Genomic DNA, 19,384 nt, shown 5'->3' with positions numbered 1-19,384 from the left:
GAATAAATCAGACTTATCAGCAGAACGGAGGATAAAAGATCATGACAGAGATTCGGTTTCTAGTTTCATCATCGACAATTCATGTCATTTAAAAGAATCAGGACTCATCACACAGATGAGGCTGAAAAACAGTGTTGATTGATTATTTTGGTCTCATGTCGGCACTAAGGATGGATGGATAAGAGTCCCGTCTGAGATGTGAATTTAACACGGGATGATACAGATTGGAAGCAACACGTTTGGCTGCAGATGTTTCAGGAAGATGAAGCTTATTTCAGCTAGAACAATGTCTGACCACACCTAAACACTTCAGCTGTTACCGCCAAAAAAAAAATACATAAAAACATCAACTCTGAGGCACAAACGGTGAACATGTTTAAGACTAAATTGCTTAGTTGTAAATAAGTCCGTTTTGACTTCATGAAATAAACACTTTTCCCTTTTTTTTTCTGTTTTATTTTGTACATTACTACAGCTTATATATATATATATATATATATATATATATATATATATATATATATATATATATATATATATATATATATATATATATATATATATGTATATATATATATATATGTATGTATATATATATATATATATATATATATATATATATATATATATATGTATGTATGTATGTATATATATTGTAACAAATAAGCAAACAAGATCATTTATTCCATATTACATGAGTCATAAGCTAATATTTAGTGTAACAATCCTTTAATGTTTCCGCTCCAGTCAGGTGTTTTCTGTTCCTCTCAGTCAGACTTCTGCACCTGTTGACAGGTATTTTGTCCCACTGTTCTACAGAAAAGTCTCTAATTTGTCCAGGACACATTTGTTTGTTTTTTTCTTTCTTCAACTCAATTAAATGAAAAAACAGTGTCTTATATTACTAAATTATTGCAAATTTTTTAACTATTGTTCCTTTTTTAAGTCTCCAGTTATTTGAGTGACTGTTGTAAATTCAGCCTTTTCTTTAATGTCAAGCACATCAACACTAGTTTTCATATTGACCAACCATGAGACAATTAAAACTGCTTTTTATCGATATCTTCCTAGAAAACCTGTTAAATTCAATAAACAATAATAAAGGTTAGGTGAAATAAAAGAAAAATGACGTCTGTGCAGACATGTGTGCAGGACCTCAAATCAAATGCTGAAATAAAAACACTTCTTCTTCACTACAACCAAACTGGGCGTTTCTCTCTTCACGTCTTAACGCTTTACCACCCCCTGGTGGACGAAGAGAACACTGCACTGCAAAGCCAAACAAAAGACAACTCTGGATGTCTGCTGGCAGTTTTGGCTGTAATTTTATTTTCAGTGTAAAAAAAAAAAAAAAAAAAATGCAGGAAATAATTAGCCTTCATAAAAACACTAATTAAAACTAAAAGTGATAAATAAATACAGCAAATGAATCGTTTCATCTTATGTGGTCAGTTACTTCTTCACTAACATTTGATAATGGCTGATTTGATACTTACTTGAAATAATCAGTACCTTTAAAAAAAATCTATTATTTACGCTTCATGAGTTGGAAATTAAAAAGAAAAATGTTTTTATGATTTAAAATAATGACCAAAAGAATTATATTTGGACCTTGAAACTGTTAAAAAAAAAAAAAACAAAAAAAACAATCTGAGCTTCTGCATAGCCTGCATTTAAGATTTGATCTTGTTACTAAAAAACTTCAGGTCAATAATTACTAAATCCAAATATTTTACCTCTAAATGCGACCATGCTTAGCTTTCCTTCAGCACTTTTAGGTCCTGTAGTTATTTTAAAACTTCATTTTTATTATAGGTTGAAACATTCAGAGACAACTTTAATCACAGCCCCTTTTTTTTCCTTTTTCACTACATGGAGAGGAAATCCTGTGTTTTCAGACCCCTAAAGCCGCACAGAGCAGTGGTTTAAAATCACAAACACACTTATGATCCTCAAACTTCAACAATCATAATAAATCATTCTCGATTCGTCATTTCAGTCACGACATAAAACAATCATTTCTTTATAACAGCTCCAGAAATGTTCGGAGCTTGATGTTGGTGTGGAAATCGTAAAAAACACAACAAACCATCAGCTATAATTAAAAAAACACAACAAGACAATGGTGTAAACGTCGCTTCCGGCCATTCTGCACGCGGCTCAGCAGCACCGCGGCGCCGTGGGACTCTTCTTCTGCAAGTCTACCATGTTCGTGTGAATGAGGTGATCATCTCTGTCATCTGAGGCCAGAATACGCCGCACCGCCTCCTCAAAGGCCAACGCCACATTAGTGGCATCCTTGGCGCTCGTCTCAAAGTACGGGTGTCCACCGTTCTCCCGGCACCACCGCCGGGCATCGTCGCCGGACACCTGCCGCTCTGGAACGTCCAGTTTGTTTCCCAGCACCACAATGGGGAAGCTGTCGGGCTCCTTCAGGTCAGCGTAGTAGGCGAACTCCTTCTTCCAGTTTGCCAGGTTGAGGAAGCTCTGTCCGTCATCCAGGCTGAAGGTGAGGAGGCAGCAGTCAGAGCCGCGGTAGAACGGCGTGCGGAGGCTGCGGAAGCGCTCCTGACCCGCCGTGTCCCAGATCTGGAGCGTGACGTGTTTCCCGTCCACCTCCATCTCTTTGTTCAGGAACTCCACGCCGATCGTGTGGAAGAGGTGTGAGTCGAACTTGTTGGTGACGTAGCGGTTCATTAACGATGATTTACCGACGCCGCCGTCACCCAGGAGGATGACCTTCAGCAGGGCCGACTTGGACGTCATAGCGGCTAATCCGTCTGACAGAAAGCCAACAGGACCGCCAGCAACCTGACCTGCAGGAGGAGGAGACATCAGATTACTGACAAGCACACACTACATCTTCATTTTATACTTCTTCAGCTCCAGAAAACGATGATTCTCATGTTTAAGGAAATGTAGCTTAATAGTGACGATACGCTTTTGTCCCGATTCGATTCCAACTTTTTGGGTGCTGATTCGACTTAGATTGCCATTCTCAAAATTCTTCATTATTGCTGATTTTTGTAGATTAAAAACAAAATGAATGTATGAAACTTTTTTTGTTGTTCGTAATTAATGTGAATGCCAAAATATTCCGCCAAACTTTGCCGCGCTACTCCTCCTGCGCCGTTCGGCTCACTTCCATCGTTTACATCCAAACCCTGCAGCTCCTTCAGGAGATGTGTGCTACGACTTTTGTTATTTCAAATTTTGGTAGTTTTTGAGATATTTAGCATTTTGTAAAACAAATTATTTAGCCTTGTGATTGGATGAAAGCCCTTTCAACCAAATGCGGATTTGACTGATTGGTCGGACTTTGCATAATGAGCTAAAAACTGCTTATATATATATATATATATATATATATATATATATATATATATATATATATATATATATATATATATATATACATATATATATAATATATATATATATATATATATATATATATATATATATATATATATATATATATATATATATATATATATATATTATATATATATATATATTCAGCTTTTCTTTCATTAAAGAAAAGCTGAATTTACAACAGTCACTCAAATAACTGGAGACTTAAAAAAGAAACAATAAATAAAAATTTGCAAAAATATAATTTAGTAATATAAGACACTGTTTTTTCATTTAATTGAGTTGAAGAAAGAAAAAAAAAGCAAGAAACAAATGTGTCCTGGACAAATTAGAGACTTTACTGTTGAATAGTGGGACAAAATACCTGTCAACAGGTGTCAAATGTTAGTGAAGAAGTAACTGACCACATAAGATGAAACGATTCATTTGCTGTATTTATTTATCACTTTTAGTTTTAATTAGTGTTTTTATGAAGGCTAATTATTTCCTGCATTTTTTTTTTTTTTTTTTACACTGAAAATAAAATTACAGCCAAAACTGCCAGCAGACATCCAGAGTTGTCTTTTGTTTGGCTTTGCAGTGCAGTGTTCTCTTCGTCCACCAGGGGGTGGTAAAGCGTTAAGACGTGAAGAGAGAAACGCCCAGTTTGGTTGTAGTGAAGAAGAAGTGTTTCTATTTCAGCATTTGATTTGAGGTCCTGCAAACATGTCTGCACAGACGTCATTTTTCTTTTATTTCACCTAACCTTTATTATTGTTTATTGAATTTAACAGGTTTTCTAGGAAGATATCGGTAAAAAGCAGTTTTAATTGTCTCATGGTTGGTCAATATGAAAACTAGTGTTGATGTGCTTGACATTAAAGAAAAGGTTGAATTTACAACAGTCACTCAAATAACTGGAGACTTAAAAAAGGAACAATAGTTTAAAAATTTGCAATAATTTAGTAATATAAGACACTGTTTTTTCATTTAATTGAGTTGAAGAAAGAAAAAAACAAACAAACAAACAAATGTGTCCTGGACAAATTAGAGACTTTTCTGTTGAACAGTGGGACAAAATACCTGTCAACAGGTGCAGAAGTCTGACTGAGAGGAACAGAAAACACCTGACTGGAGCGGAAACATTAAAGGATTGTTCAACTAAATATTACTTTATGACTGATGGAATATGGAATAAATTATCTTATTTGTTTGCTTTTTTTAAAAAAAATATTTCTATTGAACCAGAATTAGAAAATAATGTAATGATTTTCAAAATTTTTTTATTTATTATGACTTTAGTCAATTTCAGCTTATTTTATAGGCAGCTGTTTTTTTTCCTTCTTTAATGAATACATATGAACACAACTGTATATTTTATTCCATCCATTTTCTTCACTGCTTGTTCCAGTTAAGGGTTGTGGGAAGCTGGAGCCCATACCAGTCACCACTGGGCGAGAGGTAAACCCTGGCAGGTCACAAGTCCAAAAGTCTATCTTAAATCAGAAAATCTGAACAATAAATTCAATTCAGTTCAATTAAACTTTATTTATATAGCGTCAAATCATGGCAATGCCATCTCAAGACGCTTTACAGACAGGAAAAAAATACACAATTCATAACAGCCTATATAAGGAAAACAACACATTGAGTTGAGTCCAACTCAATCTCCCATCCTGAGCAAGCACACGGCGACAGTGGGAAGGAAAAAACTCCATTTTAACAGGAAGGAAACTACCGGCAGAACCCGGCTGAGGGACAGGCAGCCATCTGCCTCTGCTGTGTGGGGGGAAGAGGACAGAAAGACAACAAATAAACTATTTATTAGAATTACTTGTAAAAAAACTAGATTTTAAAAAGCTATTTTGTTTGTTTTGCTAGCTTTAAATTGGTCTGTTTTAACCCGTTTTTTCCCCCGTTTCCACCTAACTGCATCCAGATTAAACTGCTCCATACACCTCATCTGACCTGTGCAAAGATTTCGCCTGGAAATGTTTGTAAATACCAGTCGATGTTCAGAAAAATGCACGTGTGTGTGTTGCAATAAGCAGCTATAACTGGAGATATTCATAACTTTAGTCAGCAGAAACGAGGAGAAGCTGACTCTGCAAAGCTGACCAGTCTAAATCCTCCTGAAACACCTGAACTTTTAGTTACAACACGCCGTCTCGGGTTTTTTATGACCGACCTGCAAACAGCTGCAGAACATGAGCAGAAGTGAGACTTAGTTTTCATTTCCTGCTCTCTTCCATCAGGCAACACATGAAGCATGAAAAACAGCGTTTTCACATGAAACATGAGAACAGATTGTTTGCTAACGTTTATTTTAATCGCATGTCCTTCCAAGTGGGTGACATGACTCGTCTCCATGTCTCCTTCTACTCCGACCACAAGGACAGCTGATTCAAGTTAACCATCGAGCTAATGGGATTAAACAGCCATCGCCCGCTCATTACACCACCCGACCACTGAACTTCCTACGCTGCATGGAATATGTTATGCATGACATGCTCTGTGAAGTACATCACATGGACACTGGTCACAGGACCATGCTGAAGGTTTACAGAAGTTCCAGGCGTCTGTAGATAAAGTGGAGCAGAGGACGGATCAGAACCACCCTCTCCGTCTCGGATGGGAAAAGAAAGCGACTGATGATGGTTAAGAGCGAGTTTAATCCTGCACCACACACAGTAGTTCTTAGAATAATGAGTTTTAGTCTTTCCACCTACATCTCAGGGCAGATCTGAGGCTTAATGTGGGACGTTTAATCATGTTGGGTACAAGAGGAGGATCACCCCGTCGTCACATTCATGAGGAGACGGCGCCGTCTCGTCACCGAGCGATCCGTCGCCGAACTGGATGTAAATACTTCTTTAGCATCTAGCTTCTTTCATTTCAACATGTTTTATTCTCTTTTCTTTTCCATAATAAACTGGCAAATCCAAAAAAACAACAACAGAAAGTAAACTCCAGAGTTACAACAACTACACAACCTTTGTTGTACATTTCATGTAAAGAAGAAAAGAAAATTGGAGTAAGAAGAAGAATTAATCTAATAAACCTCCTCGCTTCAAAGTAAACCAACTGGATGGCAAACACTAAGAAGGAAACACAGGCATGAAATACTCTTGTTTTATCAGTTTTTTTGCATACAGTTTTAGTATGTACTCTTTATATTTCAGTTTAAATTGTAAATAATCTGAACAACTTTCAAAATGGCTTTTCAGTGCGTTCCACTGTTTTCCACCAACCACTGAAATACTCGTTTGTTTGAGTCTAGTTCTTGCAAAAGGTTGTTTAAAATCACAATTTCCTCTTGTTTCATTGTTTAAAACAAAAAGAATTTGCAGCCCCGGCGCTAAACAGGAGTTGTTTAGTTTTATGCATGATTATTAATGTTTTCCACACAACCAAATCTTGCAGTTTTAACTTCCAGAACAATTCCGTCGTATGCTCTTTACGAGCAGTTTTATATATTATTCTTATTTCTCTCTTTTGCAAAGTAATTAAAGGCCTTAAATTAGCATCGTAGGAATTAGCCCATACCTCCAGACAATACATTAAATATAACTTAAATGGTTTTAAGGATGTCATCGCAGATCCAGGCTCTGCTAACTAGCTGCTGATTAAAGGTCAAATTACACCAAAAATGCTCATCGGCCCCGAGGTGAAAAAAAAGAGTAAAAAGTTGTAGAAAATATGTTGTTTTCTCCCAGTTAAATCGCAAGTTGTTTAACTCAACTCAACTTTATTTATAAAGCCCTTAAAAACAATCAAATTTGAGACGAAGTGGTGTACATCAGCCGAAACAACCAGAGAGTAGAATAATTAAGAGATAAATGAATAATAAAACAATAAATAGATCATACGAGGAATAAAAAAATCATAATAATAAAACAAAATAACAAAATAGTAAATAAAAACCAATAAAACCAAACTACAGCACACTGACCAGAAGCAGACTCACGTCGGGTGAAAAGCAGAGGAATAAAAATTGGTCTTAAGATGAGTTTTAAACGTGGACAGAGAGGAAGTTGTCTAATCTGGAGGGGGAGCTCATTCCAGTTTAGTTTTGTCCCTTCTGAGCTTCCGTTCAGACCTCGCTACTCCAGGAGCAGCAGGTCAGCTGACCTCCAGCACCGGTTTACCACCGCCTTACCTGATATCACCACTCCCACCATTACCTGTTACCCAACAGGACGTTATGAAACCCAGTCCTTCAGATTAGTCCAGTCTTTTCCCTCCAAACCCAGGAACACAAAGGATCTGAATTTACTTCACAGTTTACTTAGCCTGCTGCTCATTATTATTATTATTTATACTATTTAATATCCAGTTCCACTAGTGTTAAGGTATTAGACCTGTTCATACCATCTGTAACAATGTTAATAGCTTCTCCCAACACTGGATGTACATTTAAAGCCCATACCCATCTGTATTTAATGCTCATAGTACTCAAATCAGTAAACTGTGACAATCACTCAATGCCACAGCTGTAAAATACTTGTACATACTGCAGATAATATATACTTGTTGCTTATTTCACTCTGGTTAGATGCCAACTGCGTTTCGTTGCATTGTACTTGTACAATAAAGTTGAATCTGCTTTTATTCTGATTTCTTGATGACCATCCCAAACCTAAATAAATGCATTTGGATCTACTACAAAATAAAATGCTGGAGTCCTGCGTCTGCATATCGCACCAGATGTTCTATGAACCAGACTTGCTCTGACGTTGAGTAGATTTTTTTCCACTCACAATGGATATTTTGTCGCTTTTACTTCTTTCAATTAAATTCAGCTTTATTTGTATAGCGTCATTTCACAACAATGTTGTCTCAGGACACGTTACATACACGTCATTTCGAGCCAATTCATACATATCCTATAATAGAAACCAACTGATTGCATGGAGTCATGACTTGGATCCAATCCCCCATCCTGGCCATGCATGAGGCGACAGTGGGAAGGAAAAAACTCCCCTTTAACGGGAAGGAAACCTCCAGCAGAACCAGCTTCTGAGGCATGACCTGTGAAGACCACGCTGACGGAGGCTTGTAGAGTCTGAGATGAAACTTTCTGGGTTTTCTACCAAGCTCTAATTTCAGGCTGAACTCCTATGAAGACGGACAACTCTTCAATGTTTTCCACTTGACCAGAACTTTTCCCACAACCGAATAATGGAATCCAGATAGTCTGGAAATGATTTTATTACAATTTCCAGTAGCATCGATGGCTTCTGTTACATCAGTGCTGATGTCTTTCCTCCTTGGCATTATGTAAACACACATCTGCTCTAAACCAGCCTCCTGCTAAACCGTCTCATTTACAGAGGTGTTTAATGTGGATGAGAATCAATTCACAGGATGTGTCTGTAATTTAATCCTGTAATTCATATGGAAACAGAGTGTGTGTTTAGTTGTTTACATGCTGCTTCTACCTTTTAGTTTTGTTTTGTTAAAAACAGAACGATACAGTGTAATATGTCGTGTGTTTTTTATGGTGAACTTTATCTATATACCTGGTAAGGACTGGACATTTTATCTTTATTTTTTTATGTATATTATATAAAACCATAAAACAGAAAAGGTGTGATTTACTTTTAATGAAACTCAGTTATGGGACGTTGTCCACCCTACCAAGAGTCTGACTGAATTTAGCTAAATCAAATATCAAAAACATGGTCGGAAAAGAGAGAAAACTTATGACTGTTTTTAGATGAATACATTTTCTTTTTACATGTGAAACTAAACTGGAGCTTCTGCAGACAGCGTCACGTTGGGTGTCCAAGGAAATGGCTTCACTGGCAACCTGCAACTTTTTACACCAAACTGGTCGCTGCTCATTGTGACATTTTACATAATTATCAGCAACCAAAAGCATTTTCAGCAGCACTAAAGTAAAGTGAAAGGCATCTTTGTCTCGGACCTTTAGACTGCTGCTTCTGCTATTCCCTCTGGAGAGATGCAGCAATGCAGCAGAATAAGAAGCAGGAATGAATGCATACACACGATCATGCAGTCACACACTCGGTCATGTGCTTCATTCACAGGAGGAAAAGGAGATTGAAGGGCACACTGCTCTTTCACTTCACTCCGTGTATTAAAGCCGGCAAAATGCAGTCAAATCTTAGTTTTAAACTCAGTTTAAAAGTGGAAAAACTCTCAATCAGCAAGGTAATAATGTACCAAACAAACATGGAAGGAGAGCTGATTCATCTCATCTGTTCAAATGATACAAAACACAAGGAGCAGCATCCACATGCTGCAATAAACCTGCAAATAAAGGTTGAAGTACAGATAATTACGTCATAAATGCAGCTTTGCTTTTTTCCCCTGCTAAACTTTGAGCATAAATCCATAATAAATCCAAGTTTAGATGAATAAATCATGATGTTTGCACACATGTACCTTCAGCCGAGATATTTATCACTCCAAACCATACCAGGTGAAGTTTTTTTTCGATATAAAGTGACAGAAAGCAGAAAGAAGTTTGTCCGATAATGGAAGCATCACCACAACTACTGTCCGATAATGGGCGCACCCGTGGCTGGAGGTTCGCAACCTCGCCAGCAGATAAACACGTTTAAAAAGTATTTCTTTTCACCTCGCTGTAACTATACCTGTGGACGTGATGTTCACTGCCTGGTTCCAGGGGGGAAATTCAGCTCTCTTATCCCGGCACGGCGCGCTTTCCCCTCGGTGACATGGCGCTGCGCTGCGCCCTCTGGCACCGCAGATGACGCTCATATGACCCGGTGCCGTCACGCCTCCTCCCCTCAGGCCCTCTGCTACATCCAGTCCGCTCACACACAATGTTTAGGTTGAAAAAAAGTAATTAACATTGGAGGAAATCAGAAGAGGAGATGTTAGATTTGTTAAAAGAAATGTGTGAAGTAAAACCAGCCAACCAGAACCTGATGGTATCCTGACCCAGTTCCATCTCTGCTGCTTTACATGCCCATTAAGGTATCTTCCAGTCTGGACTTGTATTTCCAGAAACCCTGTCTAAACTGTGTGTGTTTGATGGCTTCAGAGTATGAGTAAAAAACCCACACAGTCAGATCTGCAGCTGTGTGTCTGGCAGCATGCGGGCTGTTCGAACAAGACATGTTATCTTTGGTCAGAAAAGAAACATGCCTCGTTACAGACTCAAGTCATAACCCCTCCATGTGACATCATAGAGATGTGTGCATGAATCATTGCACCATGTCAGCCCAATGGCCGCTCCTGCAGGGTACTACTGGCTCACATGCCAGTCACATGCCTCATGCACTGGATTCTGTTCATCACCAATGCACTGGGTATGGTAAGAGGCCTGGGATGTGTTCTCTTTCATACCTTTCTTCTTCAGTGCTTGACTTTATTCCACTTTTATTCATTGTCTCAACATAACAAGATGATCCAGATTCAGTGGTGGCTGTTTTATCTGATAGCATTGATCTAAACACACCCCATGACAGCAGCGCAGGGCCATAGTCAAGGTGTGTAATTATGTGAATGAGTCGCCGCTACAACTTATTTGTCAGAGTTTGTCAGACTTGACAGAAGTAAAGTCGGATCAGTGATGATCTTGTTACGGCTGCCTGCCAATCCACCTAGTTGCTGTTTTATTTTGTATGCAAATCCCTGTGTGCCGTCACCACCTGACGATTGGCTCTGCTCACCACGCCCTTGTTCCCTGCTTGCTGATTGGACAGTTGCCTGACCTATCAACAACACTGCAGCAACATTGGAGGGAGATTTAAACCGGCAGCAGCTCATTGGCAACTGTTTGGCTCAGACAGTCTGGTCTAGGCTTATAATCTGTGGAGTTTGAGTGTGTGCTTTTGTTGGTGGTAATTTAAGTAGACTTTGTTTGGTTAGTAGAGTTTTGTTTCTGTGTTTAAAAACTGCTTGGTCTTGTGTTTTTTCCAGCGGTGTTAAAACTGGTTGGTTTCGTGTTCTCTGTTTATTTCTCTTGCGAAGTAGTTTTTTGTTGTTTTCATAGCCAAAGTAAAGCCCTTTTGGCCTTCTTTGTTATATTTGTAAATTGTATTCTAAAGCCCTTTTGGCTCCTCCTTTTGGTTGCATTTATAGTGTTTTGTTAAAGTTAGAATGTGTTGGGCTAGTAAGTATTTCTGTTTTATTTGTATATAGTACTGTTGGCTTTGAAGCATAGCTATTGGAGCTGCTTCACTTTCTGTTTGCTTTAGTTTAGCAGACCAGGTTTTGTTTTTCACATTTTGTGCCTTTTTTTTTTTTTTTTACTGGATGGTTTTTGTTTTGTAGCTGTCCTTTCCTTACGCAGCTATGCTAAGCCCAACACTGGTAATATTGCCACCTCTTCTTTGTTCTTATCTCCACTTGAGACAATAAATTCTCAGAAATTCACATTTAACACCTGTCCAGTTCTCATTTGTTACGCCTCACACCCTCATGAAGAGTTGGGACGTAACACATCTGTTGCTGGTTTGTAGGACAGTCCTGCTGCACTGCCCCATACCCCCCACCACCCACTCACACATAAAATGATAAATGTACATACTTAATTTATATGCATATTTATTAGAATTCTTGTATGTTTCCAAGGGGAACCAGTGTGAAGTTTGCATGTTCTCCACCTATGTGTGGGTTCTCTTGTCTATAGTCTCGCTAGGAATGAGTGCGAGTCTGACTGAACGCTTGTCTCTGTGTTGGATCTCAAAAAACAACTTTTTCTTTTTAACAGATAACAAGAGCAATTATCCTGTTACCATGAAGAATGGCATTTAAAAAATATGTGAGCTCAGCCACTCTCTGCACCCTGATATGGACTAGTGACCTGTCCTGCCTCTCGCCCAGTGACTGCTAGGATAGGCTCCAGTTCCCCCAAGACCCTTAATTGGACTAAGTGGTTAATAAAAAGGGTGGATGAATGAATGACCACTCTCTGCTTCCATATAAATAGCTAAGTCATTGTCTATGCCTTTTTGGGGGTTATTTTTGGACATATTAACATTAATGACATAAACATTAACCACATTATCATGTACAAAATCATGTGCAACCAATCAGACAGGAGAGAAGAGGTGTATGTTAACCTTGTATGGTTAGAAAAATACATGAAGCATCTGCCAAATGACTGGAGAATAGAATATCGATTTAAACCATGGAAATGTGCTGAAATAGAGCATGAAAATGTAGCCGAAGACGTGGAAATGCGCAGAATGTGGTCCATTGTCAAGCAGCGCTTGAGAACATTTTGAAGATGAAAACTTCAACGAACACCCCCATCCCACCCGCCTCTCTCTGCCCTGATCGATGACACCATAAACTTTTATCGTTCTTACAAAATAATGGCTTTTTTTTCCACCTAGCTCATACGCCAAGGCGTGAACCCAATGACTTCTCCCTTTGACTAGCCGACTTTATTCAGGCACAGTGGATTCTTGAAACTAGGATTAAGAGCATTAGGAAGAAGTAGAATAAGCTGCTTGTTTTGATTCTTTTCTGTCTGCCCCATATATCACTGTCGAAGGCAGATTCAGCATTTTCTTTTTGTCACGTTACTAAACTCTGTTTTAAATCATTGAATAAATGAGGGAAACCCACTCAAATGACAGCAAAGCAATGGCAGATTTAATAGCAAAACAACACTTTCAGAGGGTTCCAAGAATTCCAACTATGTGCTTTGTTGGTTTAATAAAACAAATGTCAAGTTAGGGAATAGAAAAAAGGATGGGCACTAAGTTATTGCATTGTTAATCCAGACTAATGAAAGTTTGAAACAATAGATGGATTTAAGGAGGGCCAGCTGATCTCAAGGTCCACCATGTGGAACATGTTTTGTTCATTCTTGACTAAGAGGGTAAAACAATTATTGGATTGTTTTTGTCCACCAGTCCATTACTGGTTATCACTCCAGTGTTTCTTAATCAACCTGATTTTGGATTTTAGAGGCAGATCCAGCCACTATGGTACCATTGCTGCCCACACCCGTTACAGGTCACAAACGTCATTGCATCTTCATCAGGGCCCCCTCGCCTTACCCATGCAGGCAGGAAAAGGGCACCCCTGGACATCTGCTTCACACTGCAGTCTGACCCTTCACACCTTTTGCAGTGAATCTTCTGCGTCTGCGTCCCCTCCACGCCTTGTGGAAGCTGCCTTTCACTCACACCCTGAGATGAGTACACCTCCCGCAGCTGCCGGAGCTCTGCGTTGGCCATCTCCTCTGCAGACATCCGTGCAAAGTCCTCAGGGAGCAGTGAGCCGCTGAGAAGACCCTGGCGTAGGTGACCATTTTTGGGGTTTCGGAGGTTTGCCACCTTGCTCCTCACGCATGCTTTGTACTTCACCTGACTGGTTCTGTGAAGCTTGTGGATGTGATGCTCGATGTTCTCCGCCAGCTCTGCTGTGTTGTCTTGATCGGAAGGTTTGGGGCAGAGGGCGGCAAGGAGAAACTCAACACATTTTCTTCTCACAGGGTTGGAAGAAGTCGACGGTCCTTCTGCAGAGGAAATGTGATTCTGGATGCCAGGTTTTTCCCCGTCCTCCCACGTGTTGCATGCATGTGCTGAGCCGAACCAGGATTCCCCAGTCTCTGTAGCGCTAAAGCGCTCAGCGTCCTTACTCCCATTTGAACATTTCGACCCCCTCCTCTCGTTGCTATACCGTTTCTTCCACTTTGACAACAAGTTCTTGACGGTCTTTCTCAGGTTGTTGTCTGCGCAGGTTTTCAGGAGCCTGTACAGAACCTTGACGATGTCTGTTGTTTCCAGCTGCTCTGCAGTAACATCACTCTTCTCAAGATCACCAAGGAGGATCCAGATGCTCCCATAGCTTCTGTCTGCTGTAAACTTTTCTATCTGAAGCGCACAGTGGACTAGGTGCTTTGCATCCATTGCAACTGCAGACAGGATATACCATTAAATGTAACATGCAGGATTTTGGCACTTTTAGTGGAAGCATGTGCCAATTTCTTCACATAAGATGTACGAGCGTACATCATTCACCACATTAAAACATATTTAATCAAACTGCAGAACTGGTTTACCTGTTTTCCATCATGGTTTGCAGATTCTTCTCGCTAACAGAGCTCTCCAAACCGTCTGCATAGGAGCAGCCATCTTGAATGTTTCCTCAAAGAGCGAACTGCTTGAATCTGCCGCTAGATGGAGCTGTAGCCTCACAGAATCATACCAGGAAGTATGGTCATGGAGGTTTTTTTCAGTAAGTTTGCTGTAGTTTACTTCACTGTCTTCATAAAGTTTCAGATGAGTGAAATGCAAAGCATTTTTAAATGCAAGTCGGAGGGGTACATGTCATCCTGGATTATGTGATCATGCATGAAGGAGTTGTTTAATCTGTAAAAGTATCACAACAGGGGACTTACAGCAGCTGTGTCATTCTGTAATTTGACTAAAATCCACTGTGGGATTAGTGTGTGTGCATGTTTTTAAGGATTTACTTGTGTGCATTCGACTTTTTGGGTTATTCCCACAGCAGGTACACAGGTTTGTGTTCAATTTCATCTCTGACTATAACTGGATTATCTACATCAAAGGTGTGACCAAAGGTTAATATTTCAAACATACATTCATTTGTGTGATTATTGCAATACCTGTATGAATCTTATACTGGTGGAGAATTTACTTAAGTGATAGAATCTCATGACATGCAGGAACAAGCAGACCTTCAACACAAACACCTAAATGGCCTCCAGACAAGAATTCAAAAGGTATCTCATAACAAGATGAGGCAAGTCTTTCGGCTCTGTTGCAAGAATATATTATGAAAGAGGAAGATGAGTGAGTGTTTTGGATGATTTGTGGTTTTAGAGTCAAGACCAGAAATGTTTCTGGACATAAAACTGCAACAGTGAATAGTTTACATGTAATTCTTATAAAACCCTCAGAGTCAGTATCTTTAGCAGCTTAGAAACATATTAATATTAGGAGGAAATTACAGCATGGCATCACACGTCCCTTTAGGTACCACTGAGGCATCTTACAGAAATGACTGAGGAGATGAGGGCGTTTGAATCTTTTGTCTTACTTCTTACTGCTAAGTTAACCCACTAACTATTAGTAATCATGTTAACATTAATGACTAAAAGAGGCAAAGCAGACAGACTTTAAAGGAGACTTTATGTCCTTAAATCCAACACAAACACTTGTAATAAACATAACCAAATATTAAATCAATCGGATAAGCCAATGCAAAATGAATCCGTGCCAGACAGCTTGGGCTTATGTGTGGATTACCGACTGATTTTCTGTTTTATCACAGACTGAAGGCAAAACTTACAATGAAGAATTTAAGCAGTACAGCTCACAAGGGCTAGATGTTGCCCTTTATGACCCTTTCAGGCTGAACACGACATGAGCAGCCTGCACTCGCCTCTAGGTTCAGCGCGATGGTCTGTACTTAGCTGCACAAAGTCAAATGGGATATTTGAAAACTTTGAGCTTTTCACCTTGTTGTAGTATATTTTGCTTGCAAGGAAAAATGTACATGTTCCATGCTAACATTAGTCTGAAAAGTGTAAAAAAAAAAAAAAGGAATTGTGCCTTGGATGAGAATATGCATTTGGTTTTTTTTTTGGTTTTTTTTATTTATTTATTTCAAACTAAAAGAAAAAAATTACTTTTAAAAGAACAAATATTGACTACAACAAACAACAAATAAAATAAGCTTAAGTTTGAAAAAGGGTTTTGGAAGAAGTTGGGCACTTATCTAGTCCAAAACCCCTTATCAATGACACCGTAAAATTTTCACAGCATGAGAAATGTAGTAATACACATTAAATTCCATTACAATAAAACTTAAACAGTATACAGTCGTAATACACACAATAAATCATAGAATTCAACATACATTGCTTTAAAAAATAACCTTATTTGCCTGATAACTTTTAATTAACTCATCTTTTATCATGTGTTAGAATACAGAGTAGAATTAAGTATCCCATGGCAACAGGCGTCCCAACAAAGTTGTCTGACAACAAATTGCCTTCTTTATTTTGCATCTGGCACTGACTGCACAGCATGTCGCAGACTCCCTGAGCTATTCATAAGTCTTACACTTTGGCACAGTAATCATTACACAGTAACTACCAGCCTTCAGAATGAATGGGTTTCAGTATGCAGCGATGTTGTGGTTCCTTTTGGTCTGAAGAAAGGGCCAGAGGAACGCTTTAAACGGAAACTATAGGTCTTGCTAACATGCGATGCAGTTGTAAAGCTGCATAAAGTACCTGTATAAGAAAGAGGGTTCAGCACACTGCAAGCTCTTACAGAGCAGTTTATTCTCTGGCAGATGAGTGGAAATAGCATTAGTAAGCTAATGTGGCTAATGAACTATATTTCCTGCTTGTTCTGCTACAGCGCTCCATCAGGTTTCTCACTGATATTTTTCCAGATAAAAGCTGATTTACTCATCTTTTTCCAACTGAATCTAAAAACTGCAGCTATTATTAGGACCTTTTTACTATGTGTGTAAAACTGTAGAAACATGACCAAGAGCAGCAATGTTGGGGTCAGTTTATAATCAATACGCATGTTCAGACACTCTTCCAAGCTGTTAGTGGTGCAGCAAACTCAACCAGAAAGGTTTCACGACGAAACGGCTTGAATTCAGTAAAGTGATTTTAAAAGCACACTCATGTTAAATTATATGTTATTTTCCATGCATAAATACCTCTGTGACATAAATAGATAAGCAGGGTGCCATTACATAACCATTGGTATGACATCACCCTCCTCATCTTATATTAAAAATGTTGCTTTTAAGACTCGTGCATCTTGGGCCAGTGGTAGTGGAAACCCTGTGAGGAAAAGTGATACAGAGTCTCTTCTATAACACCTCCAGGCTGTCAAGTCTTCAGAAAGCGGCCTTTGAAAGTCCAAATGGAAATCTAAACCTCCAGGAAGCTTTTAGCAGCGTTAATGTGTAACTTTCCGAGTCAGAGCACAAGAGCTCTGGCCTGAGGAGTTGTCTGCTGTTGGGCCAAGAATGTGCAGCAACAGATTTTTAAGACATTGCAGTGGTGATGTTTGTGCTTTTAAGAATGGGAAATGTTGGGCCGAACCTTCAGCCTTTAGATACAAAACTATCTACCACTTTAATTGTATGTTTTCCTGCTGTGTGGATTGATATGGGTGGGGTCCTACTGCTCCATCAGAACAGGACAAAAAAAACACTAAATAAAAAAGCAAAACCTCCCTCAGCTGTTCAACTCGACAAGCCCTTTGCATTTTATTACTTCCAGCTTATGGCTTGAATTCCAAAAACCACCATAATGTTTCAAAGAAGTTATCAAGAAATGTCGTTGCAGCCTGTTTGCACTTGTGCGTTCCTTATCTGTGGGAATGGAATTTTACCAGCATGCTGCTGCTGTGAGAAGCACACACCAGGAGGTGGCGCTCTATGCACTTTGCTGGTTCCAACAAAGATGCATGAGGAAGTGGAGTACTGCTGTATCACATCCTGCTTTTGTTGTCTCCGCCTCTTGAGCGGACCACGCCACACTCGGTGGCGTGCACGCATGAGCACACACTCATGCACACTACCCCGCCCTGAGCTTGAGAAATCCAAAGGAGGAGGGAGGCTTTCTTCTTACTGATCAGTTTCTTCATACTCAGACATGCATTGGAAATCCCGAACACACCAAGTGTCTGAGTCTAATTTGTACAGCACACAAAGCACCTGAGTGAAAAGAAGGCTGTCAGAAGTTGTTAAATCAGGTTACATTGAGCTTGCACGATGGAGTGGCCAGCACTGCAGGCTAAAGGGAAGGCTAGCCTTTAGATTGCACTGAAATCATCTCTTTAAACTGATTTAATTAATACAAACATGGCTACTCTGAATGCCGAATTCCCAGGAATAAATGATATTTTGCATTAGACTGCGTCTGTTTCTGTGGTGCACTTTGTTTATCAATGAATAGCATGTATTGCTATCAAGCTTTCCATGTGTGGACTGTGGAATGTGTCACTCTTAGGTACTGTTAGTGCAGCTGAGTAGACATCATTCAAACGGCCCAAAAATGTTGATATAAAACCGGTTTATCTAGACAGATTTTAAAAAGTTACAAACAAACAAAAGAAATGGCATCATGGATCTAAAAACATCTGGCTTATTGCTCTCTCACAACAGATTTAATACTTCCACCACCGCAGATGTTAATGCTTTTTAAATGTGCTGAGTTAAGCTAACTCTTGCTGCTATTACCAGAAGATGACTGTGGAGGATGCTACATTTAGAAAAACCATTTGTCAGCAGAGAAATAAACTGCTTCTTACACTTTGTGGCAAGATTTTTTTGTGCATACAAAACAGGGAAACTACTCAAACAAGCTAGCTATGCAGCTACTGATTGAGCTACATATATTGAATTAAGTCTTTGAAGATTTGATTAGCATATTGCCTGAAAAAAGCTAAACATTTCTCATAAAGTGGCTAGATTACTTCTATTTGTGTCTGTATACAGCATTTGTGCATTTCCTGTAAAAACAAACTGAGGACGCCACCTCTCCTAAAAGCAGCACAGTCAGCTGTGATTGGTCAGCGCTAGTGGGCTAAAACATCATCCACTCACTATCTTAACCATATTTGGTTGGTGATAATGCATCAGTCCAGTCATTTATTTTTCCACTGATCTCACAGAAAACAGCCAAAAATTCTGTTAAATCAGAATAATAACCGTCTTATAGGTGTTTAGCACTGAACAGTGAGACATGAAGTTGGATTTTATAGGAGCTTTAATGCAAAGCTAATCCACTGCTGGATGGTTCTAACCCTGTAGTTTTTATTAAGCAATTATTTCTTTTGTTATCATTCAAGAAGCAGTATGTAAAAGTAAAACAACATAATTTTAGTTTTGGTATCTTGTTTTGTATCTTTAGTTCTGGTCTTTCTTGTTTAGTTCCTGTTCATTAGATTCACCTGGTCTTGTTTAGATCTTTCACCACATCTGTGTTTTGTTTGGTTTTCCTGCATTTCTACCCCTTGGTTTCTGTTCTCATTGCTGGTCCATTGTGTTTACGTTAGGTTCATGTGTTCCCTTC

At 39.0% G+C, this 19,384-nt stretch overlaps 2 protein-coding genes across 2 annotated transcripts; both read right to left on the bottom strand.

Moving 5' to 3' along the window:
• Positions 1–1,484: 1,484 nt before the first annotated feature.
• Positions 1,485–10,021, bottom strand: LOC306773956 (ras-related protein Rab-9A-like). The gene is made up of 2 exons (XM_079263906.1): positions 9,978–10,021; positions 1,485–2,816 (listed from the first exon to the last, which is right to left on the bottom strand). Exon 2 carries the CDS (start codon positions 2,764–2,766, stop codon positions 2,161–2,163), a length of 606 nt encoding a protein of 201 aa, XP_079120032.1. The 5' UTR covers positions 2,767–2,816; positions 9,978–10,021; the 3' UTR covers positions 1,485–2,160.
• A 2,920-nt stretch (positions 10,022–12,941) lies between these two features.
• On the bottom strand, positions 12,942–14,455 carry tceanc (transcription elongation factor A N-terminal and central domain containing). Its single transcript, XM_079264008.1, has 2 exons — positions 14,372–14,455; positions 12,942–14,224 (listed from the first exon to the last, which is right to left on the bottom strand). Exon 2 carries the CDS (start codon positions 14,217–14,219, stop codon positions 13,269–13,271), a length of 951 nt encoding a protein of 316 aa, XP_079120134.1. The 5' UTR covers positions 14,220–14,224; positions 14,372–14,455; the 3' UTR covers positions 12,942–13,268.
• Positions 14,456–19,384: the final 4,929 nt, after the last annotated feature.

Source organism: Telmatherina bonti, assembly GCF_933228915.1.
Source record: "Telmatherina bonti genome assembly, chromosome: 24".
Classification (NCBI taxonomy): Eukaryota; Metazoa; Chordata; class Actinopteri; order Atheriniformes; family Telmatherinidae; genus Telmatherina; species Telmatherina bonti.
This window is presented reverse-complemented; position numbering and strand designations above follow the sequence as displayed.

What these genes read in the sequence shown, in the direction of transcription:
- tceanc (XM_079264008.1), bottom strand. Translation starts at nt 14,219, where the DNA reads ATGGATGCAAAGCACCTAGTCCACTGTGCGCTTCAGATAGAAAAGTTT.
- LOC306773956 (XM_079263906.1), bottom strand. Translation starts at nt 2,766, where the DNA reads ATGACGTCCAAGTCGGCCCTGCTGAAGGTCATCCTCCTGGGTGACGGC.